Source organism: Lynx canadensis, chromosome B1 (genome assembly GCF_007474595.2).
Source record: "Lynx canadensis isolate LIC74 chromosome B1, mLynCan4.pri.v2, whole genome shotgun sequence".
Taxonomy (NCBI): domain Eukaryota; kingdom Metazoa; phylum Chordata; class Mammalia; order Carnivora; family Felidae; genus Lynx; species Lynx canadensis.
The window spans coordinates 86,916,290-86,941,404 of NC_044306.2; the positions used below are offsets into that span (position 1 = coordinate 86,916,290).

Here is a 25,115-nt window from a genome sequence, read left to right on the forward strand (position 1 = left end):
AACCAAATACTTAAGTAATGGAAAACAAAAACATACCAGTACTAAAGAGTCGAATCATACACTCATGAAGCCAGGGATGACTAGAATCAATAGCAAATGCCCTCTTTACTGATTGTAGCATCAAAAGAAATTTTTCTATAAAAAGAAAAAGTAAGATATATTTTGATCATCTGATAAAATAAGATGCCCTCCTTTGGAAGATTAAGATCTTACAAAAAGAGAAACTAATTTAGAGTCAATCACATTTGAACTGCAACGTAAGTGAAGCAAATGATTTCCTCAGATTAGCAACATTAGCTAATGATTTCCACACAATATTCTTTTAAGAAAAAAGGTTTTATGAAGTACAAAAAAAATTAGATAGCATTCAATATTTGAACTAATGCCATAGGAACAAAATTTGAAGCCATTTCACTTCTTAACCTCCTTTAATCAGAATAAAGGGATCTTCTGCACTACTTATAAATCTTGATGGTTTATACTTGAATCTCCTTTCTTGGGTTTTGTGACATGTGAAATGGTTTCCCTCCTATCTGACTGTCCTCTCCTATCAATCCTTGGCTCCTGTTTCTCCTCAAAAAGTACAGTATTTACCAAGGTTATTATTTTCAGTGATTTCTAAGCTCTCTCTATACTATCCCCATACTCACACCCCCATGTTTCCCCAGCTTTAGTAGTGTTTCCACCTGTTCCATGGAAATTTCACCTGAATACTTACTGAACTTCCAAGTCTCATCTATAACTACCTCCTCTTTGTTACAACTTCCCTAATTTGGTACCGTTCTCCAAATAACAAAATTGAAACCTCCAGGCTCCTCTGACATTTTTCTCTTACCCAACACTCAAAAAGCTAAAAACACTGCCATACCCTTTACTACCCATTTCACACAACAATGAAATCCAACAGCTGAAGAGCCCTTCAGAGGTCTTTAGAACACAACCAAGAAGCCAACTGAATGGAATTTAGATTCCCCTTCCTCACTTCAAGCAGAACAACTTTTTTATACTTCGGTATTCCATTTAAGAATATTTGTTAAAAAGGAAGTTATAATTAACTGTTCTTTAAAAGTTTCTAAATTACTTGACTATTTACTAAAGTTTATTTTCTAAATTTTGGAAAACAGAATTATAACAAAACACTGTAATCACTCAATCCATCAAGAGACCTTCTGTTATTTTTTTTTATCTATTTCTTCCTGGCCTTTTTTCTGTAATACATATTCATGTAAATATCCTAATAAAAATTAAAATCAAACTATAGCTTTTTGTCCTATTTTCAAGCAATGCTATATGAGAACCTTTCCCCATTATTAATTACCTTTGATAAACATGATTTTTAAATGGAAACTCTATAGGGGCACCATTTTCCATCTCCTTAAGTAGAACGTAAGTTACACTGCTTGGAACAACAACCTTCTGTCAGAGCTTATTAACCAAGTTCTGTTCTCTTCCCTTAATGATATACTTAGTTTTTTTTCAATGAACCACTTGGATTACAGCAATTCAATTCCACAAAATCAGTATCTATATGTAGTTGAGGCATTCTAAACAAGACAACCAAGACCCTTCATTTATTTTCTATCTGGTTTGGGCAATACAGAAACCTCTACATTATTTACACATACTTGTGTTTTCTTAAAGCATCCTCTTCCTTTCTATCCAGCTCTTCTTTTAGAAATGATTCATCCTTCAAGATACACCTTAAGCGCCACATCTTGTAACAATAGCTAATAAAAACCAACATTTATTCAATGCTTACTGTGTATCAGGCACTAATCTAAGCTTTATGTCATTAACTTTATTCACACAAGTACACGGCAATTACTACATATGACCTTAATCCTAGTTATGGATGCTCATCTATTGTTGATTTTAATGTCCTAGAAGAGATAATAGTATCATTATACCTCCCCACAACATCTTGCACATGTAGCACGCATTTCTGTGAGGAAGCTGCATTGGCAAAAAATCCTACACTGGTAAAGCTACTGGACTTGGGTGACTATATCTAAGAAATACAGTGATCAATTTTATCAGGGCCACTATCCCCTAATTGCCTACCTTTCCTAAAGTAAATCTCAAAGGCAAAAAGATGCGTTTCTATCTTGTTCTTCACCAAGTTCTTCAACGGTGTTAAAAATTTAATAGCTTCTTCCAATGGAGTTTCAACCTAACAAAAATAAAAGATATTATACAAATGGAAGCAAGATGGAGGGGTATGATGTTATTCTCTCCATTAAAAACACTTTCTGGTTTTTTATTGTTGTTGTTTTGGTAAAAATCACTTACCCATTACCCAGAAATACTGTCATATTTTAACCTCCCACAGTCTAAAGGAAGGGGATTTTGAACTCTAGAACTCTTCGCTGGTTTTTAACCACAGATATTACATTATCTCTAAATAGAAACTATCCAACAAGTAAAGATGAAGATAAAACAGAACCAGGGAAAGAAAGACAGTGAGATAAACAAGTAAGGTAATTGGGGTGGGGTTGGGGGGATGGGAATCGAGGAGAGATGTTAAATAGGATGAAGAGGGGTAAGAATGAGAGGTGGAGAATATTACAGAATGAGTCAACGTTCTTTTTAAACTCAAAGTGAAGTACAATCAAGCTATTTAAAAAAAAAAAAGATTCCATTTTGCATTGTTCTAATAATACAAATTCTATAGAATTCATATTTATTCTAATGCCATGCTAATGGTGAGATGGCATGTGAAAATATTTATACTTATAGAACTCTGTCTCTACCACCCTTTAGTAATTATATAAATGTCATATTAATTACATACTTGTAATCATTACTGGGCAGGTATAATGTTTACTACATAATTGTGCTATTGTTACACTTCTAGACTGAGTATTTATTTATTTATTTATTTTTTTTTTTTTCAACGTTTATTTATTTTTGGGACAGAGAGAGACAGAGCATGAATGGGGGAGGGGCAGAGAGAGAGGGAGACACAGAATCGGAAACAGGCTCCAGGCTCCGAGCCATCAGCCCAGAGCCCGACGCGGGGCTCGAACTCCCGGACCGCGAGATCGTGACCTGGCTGAAGTCGGACGCTTAACCGACTGCGCCACCCAGGCGCCCCTAGACTGAGTATTTAGACAAGATTCTTCTCTGTAGACTGAGGTGTGGGTGGGGAACAATACCACATTTATCAGAAAGGCACTGAATATCTGTGCTGTGCCTGTTTGTCTTGTCTCATGACAGAGGCAGTGACAATTTATCCTTGATGGAATCTGGATTTGCCATACCTGTCTAACATGCCTCTTCTAATTTGGTAATTGTGTTTCACCAACACAGTTTCTGGCTAAGGAAACGATTTCACAGTATTAAAAAGGAAAAAAAAGTTGAACAAAAAAGTGATGTCTATGAGATTTGCTGTATACTACTAGCATGTAAAGCAGCTGGCATTATTCTGAAAGATATGTGCTCTGAACAAGAAATCAATAAATGACACTGTCACTCTAATAGCTGTAGATACCAGGAGACAGAGGGGGAAAGAGGGGCCCTCAGAAGTATGTCTTTCTCACACATTTTTAATATTTTGCTTATCTTATTCCCATGATTCTATGTCCTATTGAGTTGGAATTTGTGATATACAGGGAAGAAATGTCTACCAAGGAAGGTAAAAAACTGGAAACTGAAATTGTAATGGAGCTGTATCAAGCTTGAAATGAAGACTGCTGTACTGATCAGGGTAATTTATCACCAGGGAGATATGGCTGCTGTTAACAAAATGGATACAAGGAATATAGGGCAGCTGAGTCATACAAACATTATACTTACTGAAATCAAGTTTTTGAACTTGGAAAAAGAAAAGGGAAATTCTGCCTGCATTTCTAGTAAGTGAGAATACATGCCTCCACAGGAGATCTGGATCTGAAATTTCTACATGTTTCCTTGTGCCTTACTTGCATAGGGAAGATTTTGTTAGGCTAAATCTGAGTGCTTAAACATATGTCCATAACCACAATAAAGCTAACTACATTCTACATTCATATATACAAAATGAAGTATAGGGTTATATACACAAAAGCCTATCAACAGGGATGAATTCTAAAATCAGTGCTTAAGATCAGGAGAAAAAAAAAAAAAAATCAACAGAACTACCCTTGAAAATTCCTAAAGTTGTAAAGACATATATATATATATATATATATATATATATATATATATACACATATATATATATATATATATCATTAATTTGCATTATATGTATGAAAACCATATATTAGGTACCAAAATCCTAATCCCTGTAGCAAAATGTTCTCACTAGGAGAAGATGCACACAGAAACTGACAGGGACTAAACAAATGGTAGTTATACTTCTATCATACTTAGTTAGAGTTCTATGTTCACTGAGTGGAATACTGGATGAAATTGCTAGAATTATGCATACTCATTTGTTTCTCAAAAAAAAATTACATCCAGTACCTGCTCTGGCAGCACATATATTAAATAAAACTACAACGAGTCATGAAGATTTGAATTTACTTAAGTTAAGGAAATGTACACTGGGATTGCATTGTGTTGATGGGCAATATAAGAGATCTGCAAGGGTGGTTTGATCACATGCAATTTTTAAATTTATAAACTGATGTGAGGTCTAATCCATGTTACACTACGTTATATAGGAGTACGTCTCCCTATGCTCCCAGCATAGCAACAAAAAGCTTGAAACTATTATACCTTATACAGCCAGAATATTAAGGACACACTGATAAAGAACATGTGTGTATACAGAAGGAAAAAATAGTCCGGCTGAGGTAAGTACTGACTGAAGGTGAGGAGGGACACAAGATGGGTGGCACATGAGGGAACTCAAAAATAACAATTTATTGCCTCATGATACACTGGAGAAACTTCAGGTTTATACTCAGTTAACTTAATATTAAACTCACTCACTAAACCTTTTCCTATTTTCCTTTTTCCTTACCTGGAATTACCGCTAACTTAACGATGCTTCTACTTCATATTATATATATAAAATCCTGAATGACACTAAATATACCACTTATCACATGAAGAATGATAAAATATAGGATCACAAAAAATCACAATCTATAGATTGTAGATCCAGACTTGGCAGGCAGCATTTAAAAGAGCCTACAATGCCATACCTTATTATGATGGCTTGGTATAATCTGGTGCTGCCACCACACTGGGGATATACGTAAGTGTGGATGCTATTAGAAGGGGGCATCCTGGCGGCAGTTATCCTAGGAAGAGAAGGGTCTTATGTGCCCAACAAGCAAGAGAAGTATATATTAAACAGCACCCCAGATCAGGGTGCCTCCCACTGGGCTCCTTCCAAATAAAGCACTTTCTGTAGGAATTATTTTCTTCTGAGACTCTACAACCCTATATAGGTATTAATAATTAGACTATAACTTGACATCTGGTCCAAAAGCAGCCATGATAAGCTAGACACAAGAAAAACTCAAGTCAAAAATAAAAGGAAAACCCAGTAAGGAGGCCTGGTATGCTAGCATAAGAATTCTGCTCTGTGGGATTACCCTTTATTAGACAAGGACTAAACAAGCCAGACAGATCCTCTCTTTAAAAAGTATAATGTGAGATATGAAGTGTTACAAAGAAAAAAGTCATTAAGGAAAGTCAAGGGAAAGAATGGTGCTGGCAGACAAGTTAGTGGTGGTAGTACTAAAGAAAGCTGAGGTATAAAGATGGAGGGCCCTTAAAGTTGATATTATCCCTGAATAACTGCAATTCTCCATGAGGCCTAAAAGGTCCATTTTCTGTGCTTCCTCCCTATTCTGTATATTTTTCCAATAAGCACCCAACAATAAAAAGTAGTATCTTTGTTCCTAAAATAGTTACACAATTATTTGTGAAAAGATGTCAATATATCCTTTGAAATCCAAGCCAGATTTCTCTATGGTTCTTAAATAGCAACACTGCTATGAGATATTACTGTCCATCTGCTCTGGTATAATCCTAAAACTATTTTCCAACTCTATTTACTAAGTATTATAATTTTTCTTCATTATAGAGCAGTTGATTTTGGTTTTTTAGTTACTAGTGAGGCTAATACTGAACTCTAGGGCAATGTGCTCACTATATTTACTGCTTTAACATAATAAATTATGCAATTATTTTCACATGGAGTAGGTGAATGTCAAGAGCCCGGAGTACACAGGTACGTTACTAATCAAAATGGTTTGTGTGACAGTGAATACCTTGGTTTCAGCTTAATGATTAAAAATGGCACATGTGATTTTGGCCTGGGGGAAAATATTCAGGAACTTTAAAGACATTAGGTTCGAATAGCAAAATTAATAAATAAGGACTGTAAACTGACACATGGATGAGAAATATACATATACACTCACTTTTTAACAAGCTCAATTTGGTCTCTGGATATAAAAAGTTGCATGTTACCACTTGTAACAGATGCTACATTCTTTACACATATAGTTCCTTTCTTTAATCCTAACATCTCTGCCTAGTAGGGATTTTTACTAGTCCCATTTTATAGATGAGAAAATCATCAGAGAGGTTAGACAAAGTGTCCAAACACACAATGAAGTGTACATGCTGATATGTGGACCCAGATCAGAATGACTCAAAAGCCAAAACTTTCCACTATACCATACAAGATTACTCTGGATCATGATCATTACTACAAGTTTTAAATGTGAAGTATGATCAGAGACAGAGAGAGAGAGAGAGAGAGAGAGAGAGAGAGAGAGAGAGAGAGGAGACTAAAAATTAAAAATTTTCACTCAAATAATAATCAAATTGGTTGAATAAGACCATATTAAATGATAATAGCTGTCATGAAATTTCACTAAATTGTGCTAAACCCTTTATTAAGTACCTTGGCCAGTTTCTCAGGGATAAGTTCTTCTTTGGGACCTCCAATTTCTTCATCATCATCATCCTTTTTCTTTTTCTGATTTCTCTGCTGCTTTTCTTTTTCTGCATTTTTTTTCTCTTCTTCTATCTGGGCTTTCTTTTGAGCTCTTCTTTGTTTATTACGTAGCTTCTTTAGCTCTTTGTCAGACATGTTTGCTGTAGGCAATAAGTGTTAATTAATTAAAAGCATATAAATCAGGTTAGTAATGATCAATCACTAATTTAATATTCTCACTAAAACTCTCATAAAAAATATTACATGTTAGGGGGGCCTGGGTGGCTCAGTCAGTTAAGCCTCTGCCTTCAGCTCAGGTCATGATCTCACAGATCATGAGTTCGAGCCCTGTATCAGGCTCTGTGCTGACAGCTCAGAGCCTGGAGCTTGCTTCAGATTCTGAGTCCCTCTCTCTCTTTGCCCCTCCCCACTCACACTCTGTCTCGCTCTCAAAAATAAATATTAAAATTTTTTAAAAAATATTAAATGTTATATGTGTTCATATGCCTATGTGTATCTAGCCCTTTAACAGTTCCACACACGTAGAGAATACTGTAACCTCTTTAAAACTTTTTTTTGAAAACAGGTGGAGACCTGGTGCTGCAACCATGGCAAAACATAAAAAAGTATACAAGTTCATCCAACAATATTAAACTAGTTGCAATTCTAGAAATGTTCATATTTCTATGGCTTTGGACTATGCTTTTTCTTAGTTATGCCCCTATAACCTTGTCAGTTATTCATTCTCTACTCTGTGCTGCCACTATGACATATATTTTGCTTGTAACAATACTTTGTTTATACAGGTGTTTCTCTTTTAGACTGTGAACTCCTTGGTGGAAGAGACTTTGTCTTCCTCATAATCTTTGTATTCTCAGGGCCTAGCAGAATATACAGAAAACACTCAAGTATTTGTTGACGGAACAATGAATAACTATAAGATAAATTAAAAATTTGACACTGAAAATTAACAATAGCTCTTGAGTATAAACTATGGATGTCTCAAAAGACAGCCTGGAAATCACTGATAAATATGTAATAATGAAGTAAAAACTCTATACTATTTAGTCTTCAAGCAGTAAATCTGAATGCTACATGTACAATTGGTATTTATTTGGTAATACTTGTTGATACCAAGAAATGAAAAAAGTCATTCTAAAATATACCACCACTGTGGTGACTTTAAAATATGCCCCATAAATTGGAGCGCCTGGGTGGCTCAGTCGGTTAAGCAGCCAACTTCGGCTCAGGTCATGATCTTGCGGTCCGTAAGTTCGAGCCCCGCGTCAGGATCTGTGCTGACAGCTCAGAGCCTGGAGCCTGTTTTGGATTCTGTGTCTCCCTCTCTCTGACTCTCCCCCGTTCATGCTCTGTCTCTGTCTCAAAAATAAATAAATGTTAAAAAAAAAATTTTTTTTTAAATATGCCCATAAATTCTTTCCTTCAAAAGGCAGAACCTATTTCCCCGCTTCCTTTAATTGTGGGCTATGCTTACTGACTCACTTCTAACACATGGAATGTGCTAGAAATCAAAGTATATGACATCCAAGATCAGAACATAAAAGCACTGTGGATTGCTCCTTGCTTTCTCTTGGACAACTCAGAAGAAACCAACTGCCATGTTGTGAAGATAGCCAAACAACTTTATGGAAAGACCCATGTGGCCAAAAAAAGGCTTCTGGGTATGAGACGAAGCCATCTTGGAAGCAGATTCTCCAACTCAAGTCAACCTCTCAGATGCCCTGGCTGTCTTGACTTCAACCTCCTGAAAGACCCCTACATCTTTCAAAATCATACAGCTAAGTGACTTCTGAATTCCTGAGCCACAGTAACTCTGATATAATAAATGTTTGTTATTTAAAGCTATGTGTAAGCAATAGCAGCAACAGATAACCAAGACAGATTTTGGTACCTGGAAGGGGGGTGCTGCTGCAATAAAAACCTAAAATGTAGAACTGGTTTTGGTTCCAGAGAGTGGCAAAAGGTGGAAAGACTTGGAGAAAAGCATTAATGGAAGCTCAAAGAACCCTACCTAGACTATTAACAGAGTCGATTTTGAAGACATGTTATAGTCATGTAGAGGCAGAAAGTTAAGTAACATTTATAAAATCTATCAAATGAACTGGGTGATCTAGTTAGGGGTATTTCCAGACAAAAAAAAAAAAAAAAAAAAAAAAAGGTAGTTAAGGGGGCATCTGATTCCTCTTTCAGCTTGTAATAAAAATGCAAGAAAAAGAAACAAATGGAAGAAGGATTTAACGGCTCTGAAAATTCTCAGCCTCTCCAGAAATGGCTGCTGAGCAAAGATCAAATTCAGAGAACTGCCAAGAAAGCATGTCAACAGGGAAAGTTGAGTTTGGCTTTAAAATCTTTTAAGACTCAGGGGTGCCTAGGTGGCTCAGTTGGTTAAGCATCCAACTATTAATCTTGGTTCAGGTCCTATGTTGGGCTCCATGCTGGGTATGGAGCCTACTAAAGACAAGGAAGGGAGGGAGATTCCTTTAAGGCTTAGAACTCAGAAAGATGGTGCCTCAGTTACTAGTCACCCCAAAATTTTAAGGGTATGAGTCACAGATCCTCTCAAACAACAGGGCTTCTAAGAAACTTAAGGGTGGTGTCCTCTTAGTGCTCAAGGTAGACAAAGATATTTGTGCATGTGGATTCTAATAAGACTCACAAAAGATCCCTAAAAGTTTTAAGAGAATTAGATGGGTAGAAACAGCAAATCTGGACTGAAAGGAATGGAGATAGTATAAAATGAAAAGACCTCCCAAATTTTGGAAGCAGACTGAAAAACTACTAAGGTGCAAACAAATGTTAACTATCAATTAATTAATTAATTTTTAAAAAGTAATCTATACACCCAACGTGGGGCTTGAACCCATGATTCCAAGATCAAGAGTCACAAGCTTTTCCAACTGAGCCAACCAGGCATCCTGCAAATGCTATCTTTTAAGAACAAGAAAAGATGATACAGAAGGTGGAACCAAGAACCCAGAACATAGAACCAAGAGCCATAAGAGAATTATTCCTACACTGTGAGTCCTAATCCTGTACCCAACTGGACTTGAGAACTGCCATGAACCAGTCACTCTTGTGTACCTCTCATTCCTCCATCACCCCTTTCTGAATAAGAATATCAACAGTGGGTACCCTATGCCTCTGCCATCAATTTATACTGAATATGTGGTTGATACAGGATTTCATGTCAAGAACTATACCTGAAGAGCTATAATAACTATACTAAAGAACCATATTCAAGAACCCTTATCAGCACCTGCGCCTCATTTATATGTAACATTCTGGACCCTGAGCCAATGCTGTAATGGAATGAGACTTTTGAAGGCCTTGGGAGGGGCAAGTGTATTTTGCATTTAAGAATAATATAAATCTGTGTCCTGATTGTAGAACATGGCAGTTAAAAATATATCTACAAATTGTTTCATTCTTCTCCCACTCAAATATATTTATACTCGGTAATTCACTGCTACCAATTAGAATGTGAAGGAAGTAATGGAATGTTGTGTCAAGAGAACAGAACATTAAAAATGTTGTGGCTTCTTCCTTGCTCTCTCATGGCTAGCTTGATGAACTCAAGAAATCTAGAGAGACTGACATATTATGGCCACCTGCCAAAAGCCATGCAAGTGAGCCATCTAGGAAATGAATCTTCTAGTCTTAGTTAAGCTTTCGGATGACTGTAGCCCCAGCCAACATCTCAACTACAACTTTATAAGAGACCCTAAGCTGGGCCCACCTAGAGGCTACTACATTCCTAAACTATAGAAATAATTATTTTAAGCTGCTAAATTTAGGAATATTATGTGGCAATAGATAACCACCATCAGAACAAATACAGACTTGTTTCTCTTTTCCCTAGTAAAGAAGCCCCACTACTGAAAGAGAAAATTTCAAACAAGGATGAAAACTTACATTCTGGAAACAAAAGACTATAAATGAGTAGCTACAAAAATGCTGACCTTTTAATGACTGTACGATAATTGCTACCACTTGCATCCTTACTACACACTAGATACCATCCCTACGTTATTTTATTTAATGTCCTTAATAATCTCATGGATTAGAGTATATTATTTTATGTATGAGAAAACTGAGGTTTCAGAGGAAAAACAATAACTCAAGTAATAATAAAAGGCACAGCAAGGATTTAAATCCACTTCACTCTCATCCAAATTCTGGGCTGTTTCTTTCCATTATGCTATACTGGGGGTCAGCAATCATTTTCTATAATGAGCCAGATACTAAATATTTTCGGATCTCTGGTGCAACTAAACTCAGCTCTTGTAGCACAAAATTAGCCATAGATAATATGTAAATGAATAGGCTCAGCTGTGTCCCAATAAAACTTCATTTATCAAATCAAACTGCAGTATGGATCTGCCCACTGGCTAGTTTGTGACCTTATTCTATATTATCTGCCACTGCCTTGAAAGGACCCATGTAGTTAATAATAGAGTTGCCATACAAAAATAGGAAAGGAATAACTACATAAGAAATTAATATAGAAATTAATTCAAATCCTATTTCACTTAATGTAGCACTAACTTATCTGGATAAGCACTGTCTAAATTTTGCAAGAATTACCTATGACTTATGTTAACATAAAAGAGGCTCAGAATTTCAGCTCAAGAGAAACCAGAGAAGAATTCTCCTATGCTAGAATATTGCACTATCCCTTAAATAAAACTGTGTGTAGGGGCACCTCAGTGGCTCAGTGAGTTAAGCATCATGGTCTGTGAGTTCGAGCCCCATGTCGGGCTCTGTGCTGATAGCTCGGAGCCTGGAGCCAGCTTCCAATTCTATATTTCCCTTTCTCTTTGCCCCTCCCCTGCTCTCTGTCCCACTGCCTCTCTCTCTCAAAAATAAACATTAAAGGGGCGCCTGGGTGGCGCAGTCGGTTAAGCGTCCGACTTCAGCCAGGTCACGATCTCGCGGTCCGTGAGTTCGAGCCCCACGTCGGGATCTGGGCTGATGGCTCAGAGCCTGGAGCCTGTTTCCGATTCTGTGTCTCCCTCTCTCTCTGCCCCTCCCCCGTTCATGCTCTGTCTCTCTCTGTCCCAAAAATAAATAAACGTTGAAAAAAAAATTTTTTTAAAAAAATAAACATTAAAAAAAAACTATTTAAAAAATTGTGCGCAAGTATGTGTGTGCACACATACACATGAATGCATAGCAAATAACATCTGAACCTAGAGTATCCAGCCAAATCAACATTCACACAAGAAAGCAAAATAAAAGAAATCTGGCCACACAAAGACTGTAGGTTTACTGAAAAGATAAAACATAAAAAGTGAAAAATAACTTCTCAACCAAATAAAGGGTAACTACCACATATCTGTTACAAATAGCAAGCTTTACGATGGATGGACCATGAGAAACATTATGTCTAAAGATAAAGAAGGCAGCAAGCACACTACTGTTTCTGTTAGCAGTTTCTGCCACCCTCACCAGTGCAGTAAAGCATGGAAAAGAGAGGAATAAATTCTGAAAGAAACCAAGCTACTAATGTTTACAGATTAACATAATAGCTTACATAGAAAATTTTTTAAAAATCAACTGAAAAAACAACTAAACCTAATATCAGAGTTCAATAAGGATACCAACTTGACAAAAATTATAATAATATTCATTTAGAATACTGTTAAAAGATGGGGTGCCTGGGTGGCTCAGTTGGTTGAGCTTCCAACTTCGGCTCAGGTCATGATCTTGTGGTTCATGACTTCGAGCCCCACATTGGGTTCACTGTTCTCAGTGTGGAACCCGTTTCAGATCCTCTCTCCCCCTTTCTCTGCCCCTACCCTGCTTGTACTCTCAAAAATAAATAAACATTAAAAAAATTTTCAGAATACTGTAATGGAAAACAAGACATGTAGAGATAATGCTAGTAACAAATTCACCAAAGTTATCGGACAATAGAAGATACAATGCATTCTAGTATGCAAAGACTTAATAGTAATTGTTTAAGATCCCCACCCCAAACAGTAATCTAGATCTTAAATGCGATTCAAATTAAAAATTCCAAAAGAAACTTTCTGGCATCAAGCTAATCATACAGTTCATATATAAGCAAAAATTTGCATGTAAAGGCAAGAAAATTCTAAAGACATAGTATTAGATTAAGAGACAAACAGATAAGAACAGAAAACTGAATACTGATGTCAATATCACAATCTTACCATCTGTATAGTAAGTTTTGATGTTGTGTTAGAACCAGACACCATATCCACAATTCACTACATCACAGTTTAGTATTTTGTTTGTTTATTTGTTTATTTATTTATTTGAAGGAGAGGTTGGGGGTGGGGGAAGAGGGAGGGAGGGGGAGGGAGGGAGGGAGGGAGGGGGAGGGAGAGGGAGAGGGAGAGGGAGAGGGAGAGGGAGAGGGAGAGGGAGAGGGAGAGGGAGAGGGAGAGGGAGAGGGAGAGGGAGAGAGAGAGAATGAATCTTAAGCAGGCTCCATGCTCAGCACAGAGACATCGCAGGTGGGCCTCGATCCCATGACTCTGATATCATGACCTGAGGTGAAATCAACAGCCAGACACTGAACTCACTGAGCCACCCACGCGCCACTTTATTTAGTTTCAAAGATTTTATTTTTAAGTAATCTCTACACCCAACGTGGGGCTCGAACTCACAACCCCAAGATCAAGAGTCGCATGCTCCACAAACTGAGCAGCCAGGGTCACCTAAAGATGGCATTTTAAATAAGCAGGGAATATGACAACTTATCAATAAATATTGTTGAGGAATCAGCACTCTACTTGCAGGTAATAAGCTACCTTCTACCTCACATCAGTATATAAAAATTAACTCCAGGTGATTAACAAATTGTAAACATAACAGAACAATTGTTATAAGGAAACACAGAAGATATTTATGAATATACTTTAAATTCTGAAGTAGAAAAGCCTTTTTATGCAAGACCTAGAAGTCATAAAAGATTAAAGAAATCTTATCTCATAAAAACTAACACTTTTACATAATAAAAGATGCCCACCATAAAGACCTAAATAAAACAGGAAGAAAATTTCTGCAATATATAAATAAGAATTAAAGTCCTGACTACGTAGAAAACTCCTATAAGCCAAGAAGTTGAAAACTAAAATGGGAAAAGATAATCCAAAAACCAAATAATCCAATGAAGAAATGGGCAAAAGACATGTATAGACACTTCTCCAAACAAGACATCCAGATGACTAACAGACACATGAAAAAATGCTCAACATCACTCATCATCAGGGAAATACAAATCAAAAACCACAATGAGATACCACCTCACACCAGTCAGAATGGCTAAAATTAACAACTCAGGCAACAACAGATGTTCGCAAGGATGCAGAGAAAGAGAATCTCTTTAGCACTGTTCGTAGGAATGCAAACTGGTGCAGCCACTCTGGAAAATAGTATGGAGGTTCCTCAAAAAACTAAAAAATAGAACTACCCTACGACCCAGCTATTGCACTACTAGGCATTTATCCATGGGATACAGCTGTGCTGTTTCGAAGAGACACATGCACCTCCATGTTTATAGCAGGACTATCAACAACAGCCAAAGTATGGAAAGAGCCCAAATGTCTATTGATGGATGAATGGATAAAGAAGAGGTGGTGTGTGTGTGTGTGTGTGTGTGTGTGTGTGTGTACACACACACACACACACACACACACACACACACACACACAATGGAGTATTACTCAGTAATCAAAAAGAATGAAATCTTGCCATTTGCAACTACGTGGATGGAGCTAGAGGGTATTATGCTAAGCAAAATTAGAGAAAGACATGTATCATATGACTTCACTCATATGAGGATTTTAAGATATAAAAACAGGGAGGGGGACAAAACATAAGAGACTCTTAAATATAGAGAACAGAGTGTTACTGGAGGGATTGTGTGGCGGGGGGGCGGCTAAATGGGTAAAGGGCATTAAGGAAGACACTTGTGATGAGCACTGGGTGTTATACATAGGGGATCAATCACTGAAATCACTGTTGCACTATATGCTAACTTGGATGTAAATTAAAAAATAAATTTAAAAAAAGGGAAAAAGATATGAACAGGCAATTCATACAAGAAACCCAAAGGCCACATGAAAACATAGACAGCTGTTCCCCTCTTAAAAATTTAGGAATTATAAAGCAGGTATTTTCCCAAAAATAACAAAAATGTAAAGAATGGATAATTTTCTGTGTTAGCAATAAAATAAAAGATAATCTCACAATACAGTGTTTATGGCAATAAAAACTGACAACCTCTTAAGAAAGGCAATTTGACACTATTTCAAATTTTCATACTCTTTAACTGAGTAATTTCCACTTCTAACAATCCATGCTAAATAAACATGTGCAAAATGATGTACAAGGATTTACTATAGCACTGTAATAGTGGGGGGAAAAAACACACAAAGGTTCCCACATAGCCCTTAAATGACTGATAATTGTAGTAAGTTTATGCCCAGACATGGAGCAACACTATGAAAAATAAAGTCTAAGTTGCAGAATACCAGGGATAATATGACTCATTTGTGAAGCTAAAAAAATAAAACAAATGAAACCAAACAATCTCAAAGAACTGCTCTGAAACGTGTGTGTAGAGTTTATGTACACATAAATGTAATTGTGCACAAAGGAAACTGAATGTTTTATATGGATAATCTTTAAAAGAAGATGACCTACAGGTAAGAGAACAGTGAAAGGAAATTTTCATATTTCTTAGTACATTTCTGAACTATTTTAACTTTGTATAATTAGAGTTAATTGTATATTATTTGTATAATTTGAAGAGAAAGGCAGGAGGAGTGAACAGAAAGAAGTCAGTGAACAAAAGAAGTCAGAGGACAGTAACTCTCAGATTCAACAGTAAACTGTTCCATAGATTCTTACTGGCATTTTCTAGTTGAAGCAACAAGTAGAGAGAGAGTCAAGTGAAATCTGTACAAGGGTTTCAATGTGTGATTTTAGAAAGTTCTTAAGGGTTCCTAGGCAATAGGAAGTAAAATTTAACAACAAATTAACAAAATGATTCTCCTTAGCAGGAAGAAGGATACAGAAAACAACCAACCATAACTTCAGAAGAATAAACTCAGGTCTGAATAACAACATGGTGACACACTTCTTACACCCCATCTCCTGTAACATTTTTGCCACAAATTAAGTCACAAAATATCTGGATGTATAATTAATTTATATCCTTCTACATGCCTCTTTCATTTTTATTGAAATTCTTCCCCAAATAATTATCTAAGGAATACTATACATCTGACATCATGGTAGAAAAATAGCACTTTTTTTTTTTTTTTAATTTTTTTTTTTTCAACGTTTATTTATTTTTGGGACAGAGAGAGACAGAGCATGAACGGGGGAGGGGCAGAGAGAGAGGGAGACACAGAATCGGAAACAGGCTCCAGGCTCCGAGCCATCAGCCCAGAGCCTGACGCGGGGCTCGAACTCACGGACCGCGAGATCGTGACCTGGTGAAGTCGGACGCTTAACCGACTGCGCCACCCAGGCGCCCCGAAAAATAGCACTTTAAAAACTGGCCAAATGATAAATCACTAGGCAATTTTACTAGTTTAATTCCAAGCTGGCTTTTAATATTGTTTTTCGTTTGTTTGTTTGTTTTTGAGAGACAGCAAGCAAGCATGCACATGCACTCACAAGTGCACAAGCAGGGAAGGGGCAGAGAGGAAGAGAGAATCTTAAGCAGGCTCCAAGCCCGCACAGAGCCCAATGCAGGGCTCTATCCTATGACCATGAGATCATGACCCAAGCAGAAATCAAGGGATGCTTAACTGACTGAGCCACCTAGGTGCCCCATCCAAGCTGGCTTTTAATGTTCAAGCAATATTTGCCTCTCAGTAGGTTAATTATAAATAACTATTAAAAAGAAGAACTAGATATACTGACAGGCAACACTAATGATACAGTTAGCAATTTATAGTATCATAGTTAGCAATTTACAGTACTGGCTAAACCAGTTATTAAATGTTAAACTCATGAGATTCAACTTCTTAAAAGCTAATGACCAGTTACAAATTAAATTCTTGCTTTTCAAAGTATAAACAGTATTTTTCTTTCGTTGCTTAGAGAAATTCACAAACGTCCATCATCATTTTCTAAGCATGTATAACATCTTCCCACAGGTGCTTAATAAAAAGCTCAAGAAAAATCTAAACTACACAAAAATATAAATATACATACACATATCATAGCAAACAATAAGAAATCTTTGAATATTATACCTGTATCAGCTTCATGTTCTTTATTCTCATCTGTTAGGGGGTTGTCATGAAGCTTCAAATAGATCTCTATAGCAATTCTTGCTGCTTTGAAGTAAAATGGATGCTGTCGAAGTACATCTTCTAGTTTTAATAAGTCCACATATGATCTAAGGGTAATCTTCCTCATACAGTAAGTATGAAAGTCAAACTGGTCGTCAGTGATTTCTATAAAATGCTAACAAAATCATCTTTTTTATTATATTGAAGTATAACAATGTTAAAAAAAGCTATAGAAATGAAACTTTTAGATTTACTGGTTTCCTATGCATGAAAAAATTAATAAATTAAAAAATATTACATATTACAATCATCCAGTATAAATACTTTCCATATCAAATAAGCAAATACAAGTGACCATCCCCTAGCACATTATATGGCAAACACCGGGCAATGAATTATTTAAATGAAAAGGAAGCACAATCATTTGAAACATATATACTTATTCCTTCTTTAACCATACTTAAATAAAGCTAGCATGACAAATCAAACATTATTAGTATACATAATGATTCAATAGATTTACACAGTAAACATTGTTTTCATATTCAGAATGATCTGCAAAGATTATAGTATACAGTATTTGGTAATTTTTCTGAAAATACAAATCTGAGTCCTACGTAATATTACATTGGTATGCGAGAGAGAAATCAATTAGTGAAGTTAAGTCGAGCAACCACAACCTAGCTCATTTCAACTAAGTTCTGGGGTTCTCTACTTGGTAAGAGAAAAAGCATGAAATTATACAAATTGTCTTTATCTGTGAAAAACACAAAAAAGGAAAGCCAACCACTAGTGATACAAATGAATCAGAAGTGAAGAGGACTAAGAAAACAATGAATTTATCAAAAAAATGAGGAATTACATAGGCTACAAAAATACCGTAAAAAGACTTCAAAACTTGTACGAGTATCAAGAGTATATTGCATCACCAATCAACCCCCAGTTTCGAGGATACCTTAATGAGCTTTGTATTACTGAAGATACAGCAGCAATTTGAAAGAAACATTCAAAAATCAATAAGAACATAACAAGATGCAAATTCTCCAAATTTTTTACATGAATTCTTGCAGGCAGAGTAGACAATGGGGAAGTCTGCTCATAATATAGTCAGCAACATTTTTATTGAAAAACTGTAAACACTGATATTTAGAATTCACAAGCTGTGAATTATAAAGAGGAAGAAAAGAAAAAACAGTTGCCCCAAACCTTCAACATATAACAGAATAAAATAAGAAACTCACATATATAGGGTACTTACTCTTTCAATCTCATGACATTTCTTAAGTGCTTCACCAAATTTATTCATTGCCTTATAAGCCTGGGCACATTCTGTCTGGAACCACATGCACTGCATTTCATTCAAATTCTCTACTGCTGATGTTCCTTCCTATATAAAAATTATATGCATTCAAGACCATGTCTTACCAAATACACTATTTCACCATAGAATTTAAGAAGGAAAGTATGGTCTATTGACTTTAATTCTTTCAAAATCACTTTCTATATTAACCATTTTCAGAATGAGGGAACAGTTATTATAAGAAATTGAAATTATATTTCTAATCACTGGGAAAAAAATGTACCTTTGTAAATAATCAAAAGATCTACATAACTGGGGTTGGAGAGTAACATAAGATACAGAACACTAGTACACAGCAGGTATTCAACTAATATTAGTTCCTTTCACTCCTAAAAAATTTCATCTGAACACATCTCAATGTAAATCAGAGTTTAAAAACACACTGTACAATAAATAAATAAAAAATAAAAAAGCATTGCACAACCACCTAAAAAGAAAAATGTTTTATACTATTACTGATGTCAGTATTAGTATCAAAGGGAATTTAATTAAAATCCTATTTTGATATTAAAAATATTAGAAAAAAAATTTGAAACATAAGCAAGGTATACAAGTATAGACTGTTTATTCATAAGAACAGTAGCTGTACAAACCCTTGTAAACTTTGAGCACATTTCTTCAGCCTCTTTTATCAGATTGGCTTTTAGCATGTACTTTGCACACTTAGAATTGATAAATCTGTCTGCTGTGTCCAAGGCCTGGGCTTCATCCATCCACCTTGCAGCTTCTCTAATATTTCCAGCATGCTTATAGGGTAGAAAAGCAAAATAAACCAATCAGTATGCTAATTTTACTAGGCACGTAATTAGTTACCTATTGACAGGTAACTAAAACACAAGTGAAAAAAAAGGTATTCTTCTGACTGATCTTAGAACCTTAACCAATATACATGCATACATTTCGATACTTTTCTGGCTACACAGAATATAGGCTCCCTGCTAGTAAAAACTTGTTTTATTGTTTACTGTTATACCTCATTGCTTACAACAGTGCCTGGCACATAATGAATACTCAGCAACAATGGTTAAATTTAAGAATAAATAATAGTCAAAATCTTTAAGTCAGAACAATATAAAGGTCAAAAAAGGTATCATGGTTGAGTATCAGAGAAATTCAGTTAACATATAAGAATACTTATTTAAAAAAATTATTCATCAACACTGAAAAGTAAAAGAAAAAAAAAAAGAAGAAGAAAAAATAGACAAAGGTGTGGCCAAATTTGTACCCTAAAGGAAACATGGACACATTAACTATTACTGGGCATTCCCAGATGCATTCTAATTCACGTAACTAGTCCATTTGTCAAAGACACAAAACTAATGAGGATAATAACCTGGTTTTGAGAAGTGCTTTTAAAACATCACTTAATTTCATTATTTTTTGGTAAATAAATTGTGAGTTTATAATCTCTTCCCTAAGAGATTTTATTACTAATTTGTATTTGTATTAAGAAAGAGAAGAGCCAATTTTATTTTAAGATAATGCTAAAACAGGGGCGCCTGGGTGGCGCAGTCGGTTAAGCGTCCGACTTCAGCCAGGTCACGATCTCACGGTCCGTGAGTTCGAGCCCCGCGTCGGGCTCTGGGCTGATGGCTCAGAGCCTGGAGCCTGTTTCTGATTCTGTGTCTCCCTCTCTCTCTGCCCCTCCCCCGTTCATGCTCTGTCTCTCTCTGTCCCAAAAATAAATAAACGTTGAAAAAAAAAATAAATTAAAAAAAAAAAAAAAAAAAAGATAATGTGCTAAAACATAGGACCGGAGATTCTCAAGAAGGACCAAGAAGTTAAGAAGACATGTAAAACTATAAAATTTTCAGTTTCATTTCAGATACTGATCATGATCATACTCAAATGTTAATAGAAACAAACATTTCACAGCAAATTAATAACGTTTGAGTATCTATACTCTTACAACTTAAAACCAACAAAATAATTAGATATGCATATGTGTAAATACATGAAAATATATAATATGAATAACCACATATCTGAATAGCCACATGCATGTATGTACATCTGTGTGTATATATAGACATAAATAAAGTAGCATGACCATGACAAATCTAAAAGTAATCACACTGAGGAATGCACTATATTCATTCCAGGTTTTACAAGCCATCAAATATATCATTTTTGTTATATCTTTTAGAATTTACAAACTATAGAAAAAATTCTTTCTAAGACACATTACCTTATAAAAAGGGGGGGGGGATTTTTACCTTATAGATTTTAGCTTTCACAAGAAAGAGTTCTATCAATGTAGGTGTACTTTCAATAGCGGTATTTATGTATTCCAAAGCAATCGATGGCTGACCAATTTTGTCATAATGTTGTGCCAAGTAGTACTGGACCCAAAGTAATGTAGTTGGTGGTTCCTCTTTTCCATCATCTTTAAAAAGTGGGGAAGTGGGTGGGAGAGGAAATAAACCAAGATTAGTCATTAATGTATAGTAAGCGAGTACCCACCTCCAAATGGCTTTATCTTTGTTAATAAGGAAAAATACCTTGAACCATTTATTTACTATCTAGCTATAAAACTATCCTTAAATTTGTAAGATCTTTGAAAGGGACCATGCTTTCTATTCTGTATCATTTCAGCCCCTAGCACAATGCCTTGAATTTAGTAAGAATTTTATATCATAAATATGGCAGGTAAACAAGATCAAAGATACAAAAAAAATTACCTAAAAAAAGAAACTAAAAGGAGTCAGGGGAGACAATCAGGGCTAGAACTATGAATGTGTATGGACTAGGAAGTTATTTATGAGAGATGGGAAAAAGGTATCAAAAGAAATTTTTCATTAATGTGAGGCTAAAAAAAACGGGCCTGACTGCTTAATATTTCTAGCTAATATACTAAACTCTACATAAGTATACCTATGATGTGGTTGAGTTTTGGTGATTATGATATTTTTAATATATGTTAATATTATGCTGATATGCAACGATGCATAATTTAGGTTGAATAAAAACTATACCCAAAAGATGAGGTAAGAAAAAATGCTTACTCTACATTTTAGTTCGTAATTCGACTTCTATATATTCACAAGAAAATGTGTAAGTTAAATATACAACCCACACATTAAAAAATGCTTTTTTATTTCATACCAATATCTAAAATCTAAGAACTGTTATTTGCTTTCAAAGAAAGCAACAGATTGCTTATTTTTATCCTAGTAAAAGCAGGATGGCTCAGTGGACAAACAATAGGAGTGGAACTCACCAACTCCCGATCTGATAGATCTGCAACTAAAGTGCTGCATATTCTTGGGCATGTCATTGAACCTCTTCCACATTTGTAAAATATGTAGGAAAATGCTGATAATCAAAGGAACATCATGATGATTAACCAATGAAACCATGGTAACGTCTTTTAAAAAGTATTATTAAAATTAATCTGAGACCTAGAAACAATAATCAACCCAATAGCAACAAGCATCCCAGGTCCTATACTGGGCTTTCCCACTGTAAGAACCAGGGTTCCTTTGGAAAAACTATTGATTCCAGGTCTGCTATGGACAGTGTGCCAGATGAACTGGAATATCTTGTCACACCAAACTGCAAAAAAGCTATCAACTACTACCATGGTATGTGAAGGCTGGAACCATTTGAAACTGCAATGACTTAAAACATCAAGTATATTTAAACCCATGAATTCATCATACTTTTAAAATGTGCACTGGCATCTTTGAAGGATGCTACTAAATGAATTCATTATTTTGAAAACTGGGAAACAATAACAAAAAGTAGGAGAGGTAGGGGGGAAAAGCAGAATTCATCTTGATTTTCCTACATAAATACTAGATAAACAGGTAACAGATGAAGGGAAATTTCTCTTGTAAGATAACAGAAAATGAATGACAGAATATCACCAGTTTGTAATTCCTGACAATTGCTAACATACAAAATAAACACTAAATGCTTCCTGATGGAAGAACATTCCACCACCCATGAAATAATCTTGTTCACCCTTTAAATTTAAAAGGAAATGGGTGCCTGGGTGGCTCAGTCAGTTAAGTGTCTGGCTTTGGCTCAGGTCATGAGCTCATGGCTTCTGAGTTCAAGCCCCACTTGGGGCTCTCTGCTCTGTCAGCAGAGAGCCTGCTTTGAATCCTCTGTCCCCCTCTCTCTCTGCACCCCCCACCGTTCTCTCACGAGCACGCTCTCTCTCAAATAAACATTTAAAAAAAAAAAAAAAAGAAACTTGGGGCGCCTGTGTGGCTCAGTCGGTTGAACGTCCAGCTCCTGCTCAGGTCACGATCTCACGGTTTGTGAGTTCGAGCCCCATGTTGGGTTCTGTGCTGACAGCTCAGAGCCTGGAGCCTGTTTCCGATTCTGTGTCTCCCTCTCTCTCTCAAAAGTAAATATACATTAAAAAAATTTTTTTTTTTAACTTAAATGAAAGGAAACAAAAAACAACGAACCAAAAAATAAATAAATAAATAAAAGAAAGAAAAACATGACACACACACACCCCCCAAAAACCTAAATCTCATTAAGCCTGTCTGTTAGAAGCTTTTGCAATGATGGAAATGTTCTGTATTTTCCCTGGGCAATATGGTAGTAGGCACTGGTTTTACATGGTACTGACCAGCACCTGAAATGTGGCTACTGCAACTCAGGAACTGAATTTTTAATTTTACCGAATTAAAAAAATTTTAATAGTCAAGAACTATCATACTAGACAGTACAGCTCTACATCCAACTACCAATTTACAACAAATTCAGAGGACAGAGGAATAACATGTTAAGTAACACCATGGGAGTTCAGTCAACAAAATATGGACTGTAGAAAAACTTGAGAAAATATCAAACTTGTATAGATTTCATATGGATCCTCATTCAAACAAACTCCAAAACCAAAAAGGAAAAAAAAAAATTTCTAAGATAACTAGAAATGTAAGCATGGACTTTTTTGGTATTAAAAAAGTATTAATGTTCAAGTGTGGTGACGATATTATGGTTTTGATCATTAGAATGCTGAAATATTCATCCATAAAATGATGTGATGTTCGGGATTTGCTTCAGAATAATACGGGAATACAGAGAGGGAAGTAGGTTAAGAATATAGATGAAATATGTTTTCCCAGGAGTTAAAAGTTATTGAAACAGGATGGCTAATAAATGATGGAGGATCATTATATGACCAGGACTAGTTTTGTAGAAGTTTGAAATTTTACATTTTTTTCAGTAAGATAATTAACCAAATATTTTCACATAATGTGCAAATTAATGCATCTCTATCTTAAAAAGGAAAAAGTTTAAAATATTAAGCTTACTGTCTAAATTATGAATACTGACCTTCTGATTAAGAATTTCACAATACCTTAAAATTTTTAAGATGTTTGTAAAATATAAAAGCTGAGCACTTACCATTAGGGTTAAATAACCGGCAGCTTTTTAAAGAGGTTTCATAACCTACTACTAATTCTTCTATGATCGCCACCTAGAGTACAAACACACAAGCACACTTTAATAAAATACCTAAGTGCAGTTACTATTCTTGTACAAAACATGTTATTTACTATTAAAGGGCTAAATCAACATTCCAAATTATGCACACACACCTATGTACACACCCTTTTACAAATCTCTTAACTTTTGGATAAAAATTTAAAAGCAAGTAAACTGTACATTTTTGGAGGTGTTATTTTTTTGAAGGTATTAAGATGTAACTTTCTAAAAACTTAATGGCAACTCCTTTCCCTGCTAGCAAATAATGCATCAAGCTGAGTTAGAAATCAAGAAAAGGTTGGACAAAAAGAGGTAATATTGTAGATGACTTATCTTGGTTCATTTTTATCTCAATTCACATAAATAACACTCAAAATTAACATTTGCCCTTCAGGAATCAAGAATTAAAAACTACATGAAAAGAGAAATTCCAAAAGTTTATGATAGCATCAACTCTCAATTTTATAATCTAAGGGAAAGTATCAATAAAAGTGAAACATGGAACAATAGGTGAGATTCTGAAATCCAGGAGAATGAGTGGCTTTCCAGGTCTGGTTTCTCCTGAGTCATGACTATACCACTTGCTCCTGGCTTTGTAACAGATCTGTGAATACTTTTAATTTATTCATTCCCTCCTTCGCTTAATCTATCTATAATGGATTTCTGTTACTACAGAAGCTGTCCTAAGTGACCTCAATTTAACCGACTCAACAGATTAACACCAGCTCTCTCCATTACCTCAGAAAATTTTGAGGACTGAATGGTCACAGCTAGGTTACTCTGGTGTGCCTATGTTCTTCTGCTCCCACAAGGTGAGCTATATGCTAAGAGTTCTGTTCTCCCAAACCTGTTTGAATCAGTTGCATTTATTATCATTACAGAATTTAATTCAATATTATGTAAATTTAAGAAACAAGAACAAAAGAAAAAACTGTTTCAAGCTGAATGGAAAGATTCAAGGATAAATTAGATACTTTTAACCAATTTAAAAGGTTTAAATGACACAACCATAATGGGGAAAATCATCAAAATATATAGGTTTCTACAATTAAGACTGCTTCACAAGCATCAAGTTTTCACTCTAATGAAACTGAAGACAACAGACCACGTTATTAATGTG

General features: G+C 35.5%; 1 protein-coding gene across 2 annotated transcripts in view; it reads right to left on the minus strand.

Moving 5' to 3' along the window:
- NAA15 (N-alpha-acetyltransferase 15, NatA auxiliary subunit) overlaps window positions 1-25,115 on the minus strand; it is an 85,535-nt gene that overhangs the window by 11,574 nt on the left and 48,846 nt on the right. For both annotated transcript variants that reach the window (XM_030313036.2, XM_030313035.2), the window contains exons 10-17: window positions 23,915-23,987; window positions 20,761-20,930; window positions 19,138-19,290; window positions 18,443-18,571; window positions 17,146-17,359; window positions 6,851-7,044; window positions 2,062-2,170; window positions 37-135 (exon numbers count right to left, since the gene is read on the minus strand). In XM_030313036.2, coding sequence (XP_030168896.1) covers window positions 37-135; window positions 2,062-2,170; window positions 6,851-7,044; window positions 17,146-17,359; window positions 18,443-18,571; window positions 19,138-19,290; window positions 20,761-20,930; window positions 23,915-23,987 — 1,141 coding nt within the window. The remainder of the gene's footprint in view (window positions 1-36; window positions 136-2,061; window positions 2,171-6,850; window positions 7,045-17,145; window positions 17,360-18,442; window positions 18,572-19,137; window positions 19,291-20,760; window positions 20,931-23,914; window positions 23,988-25,115) is intronic.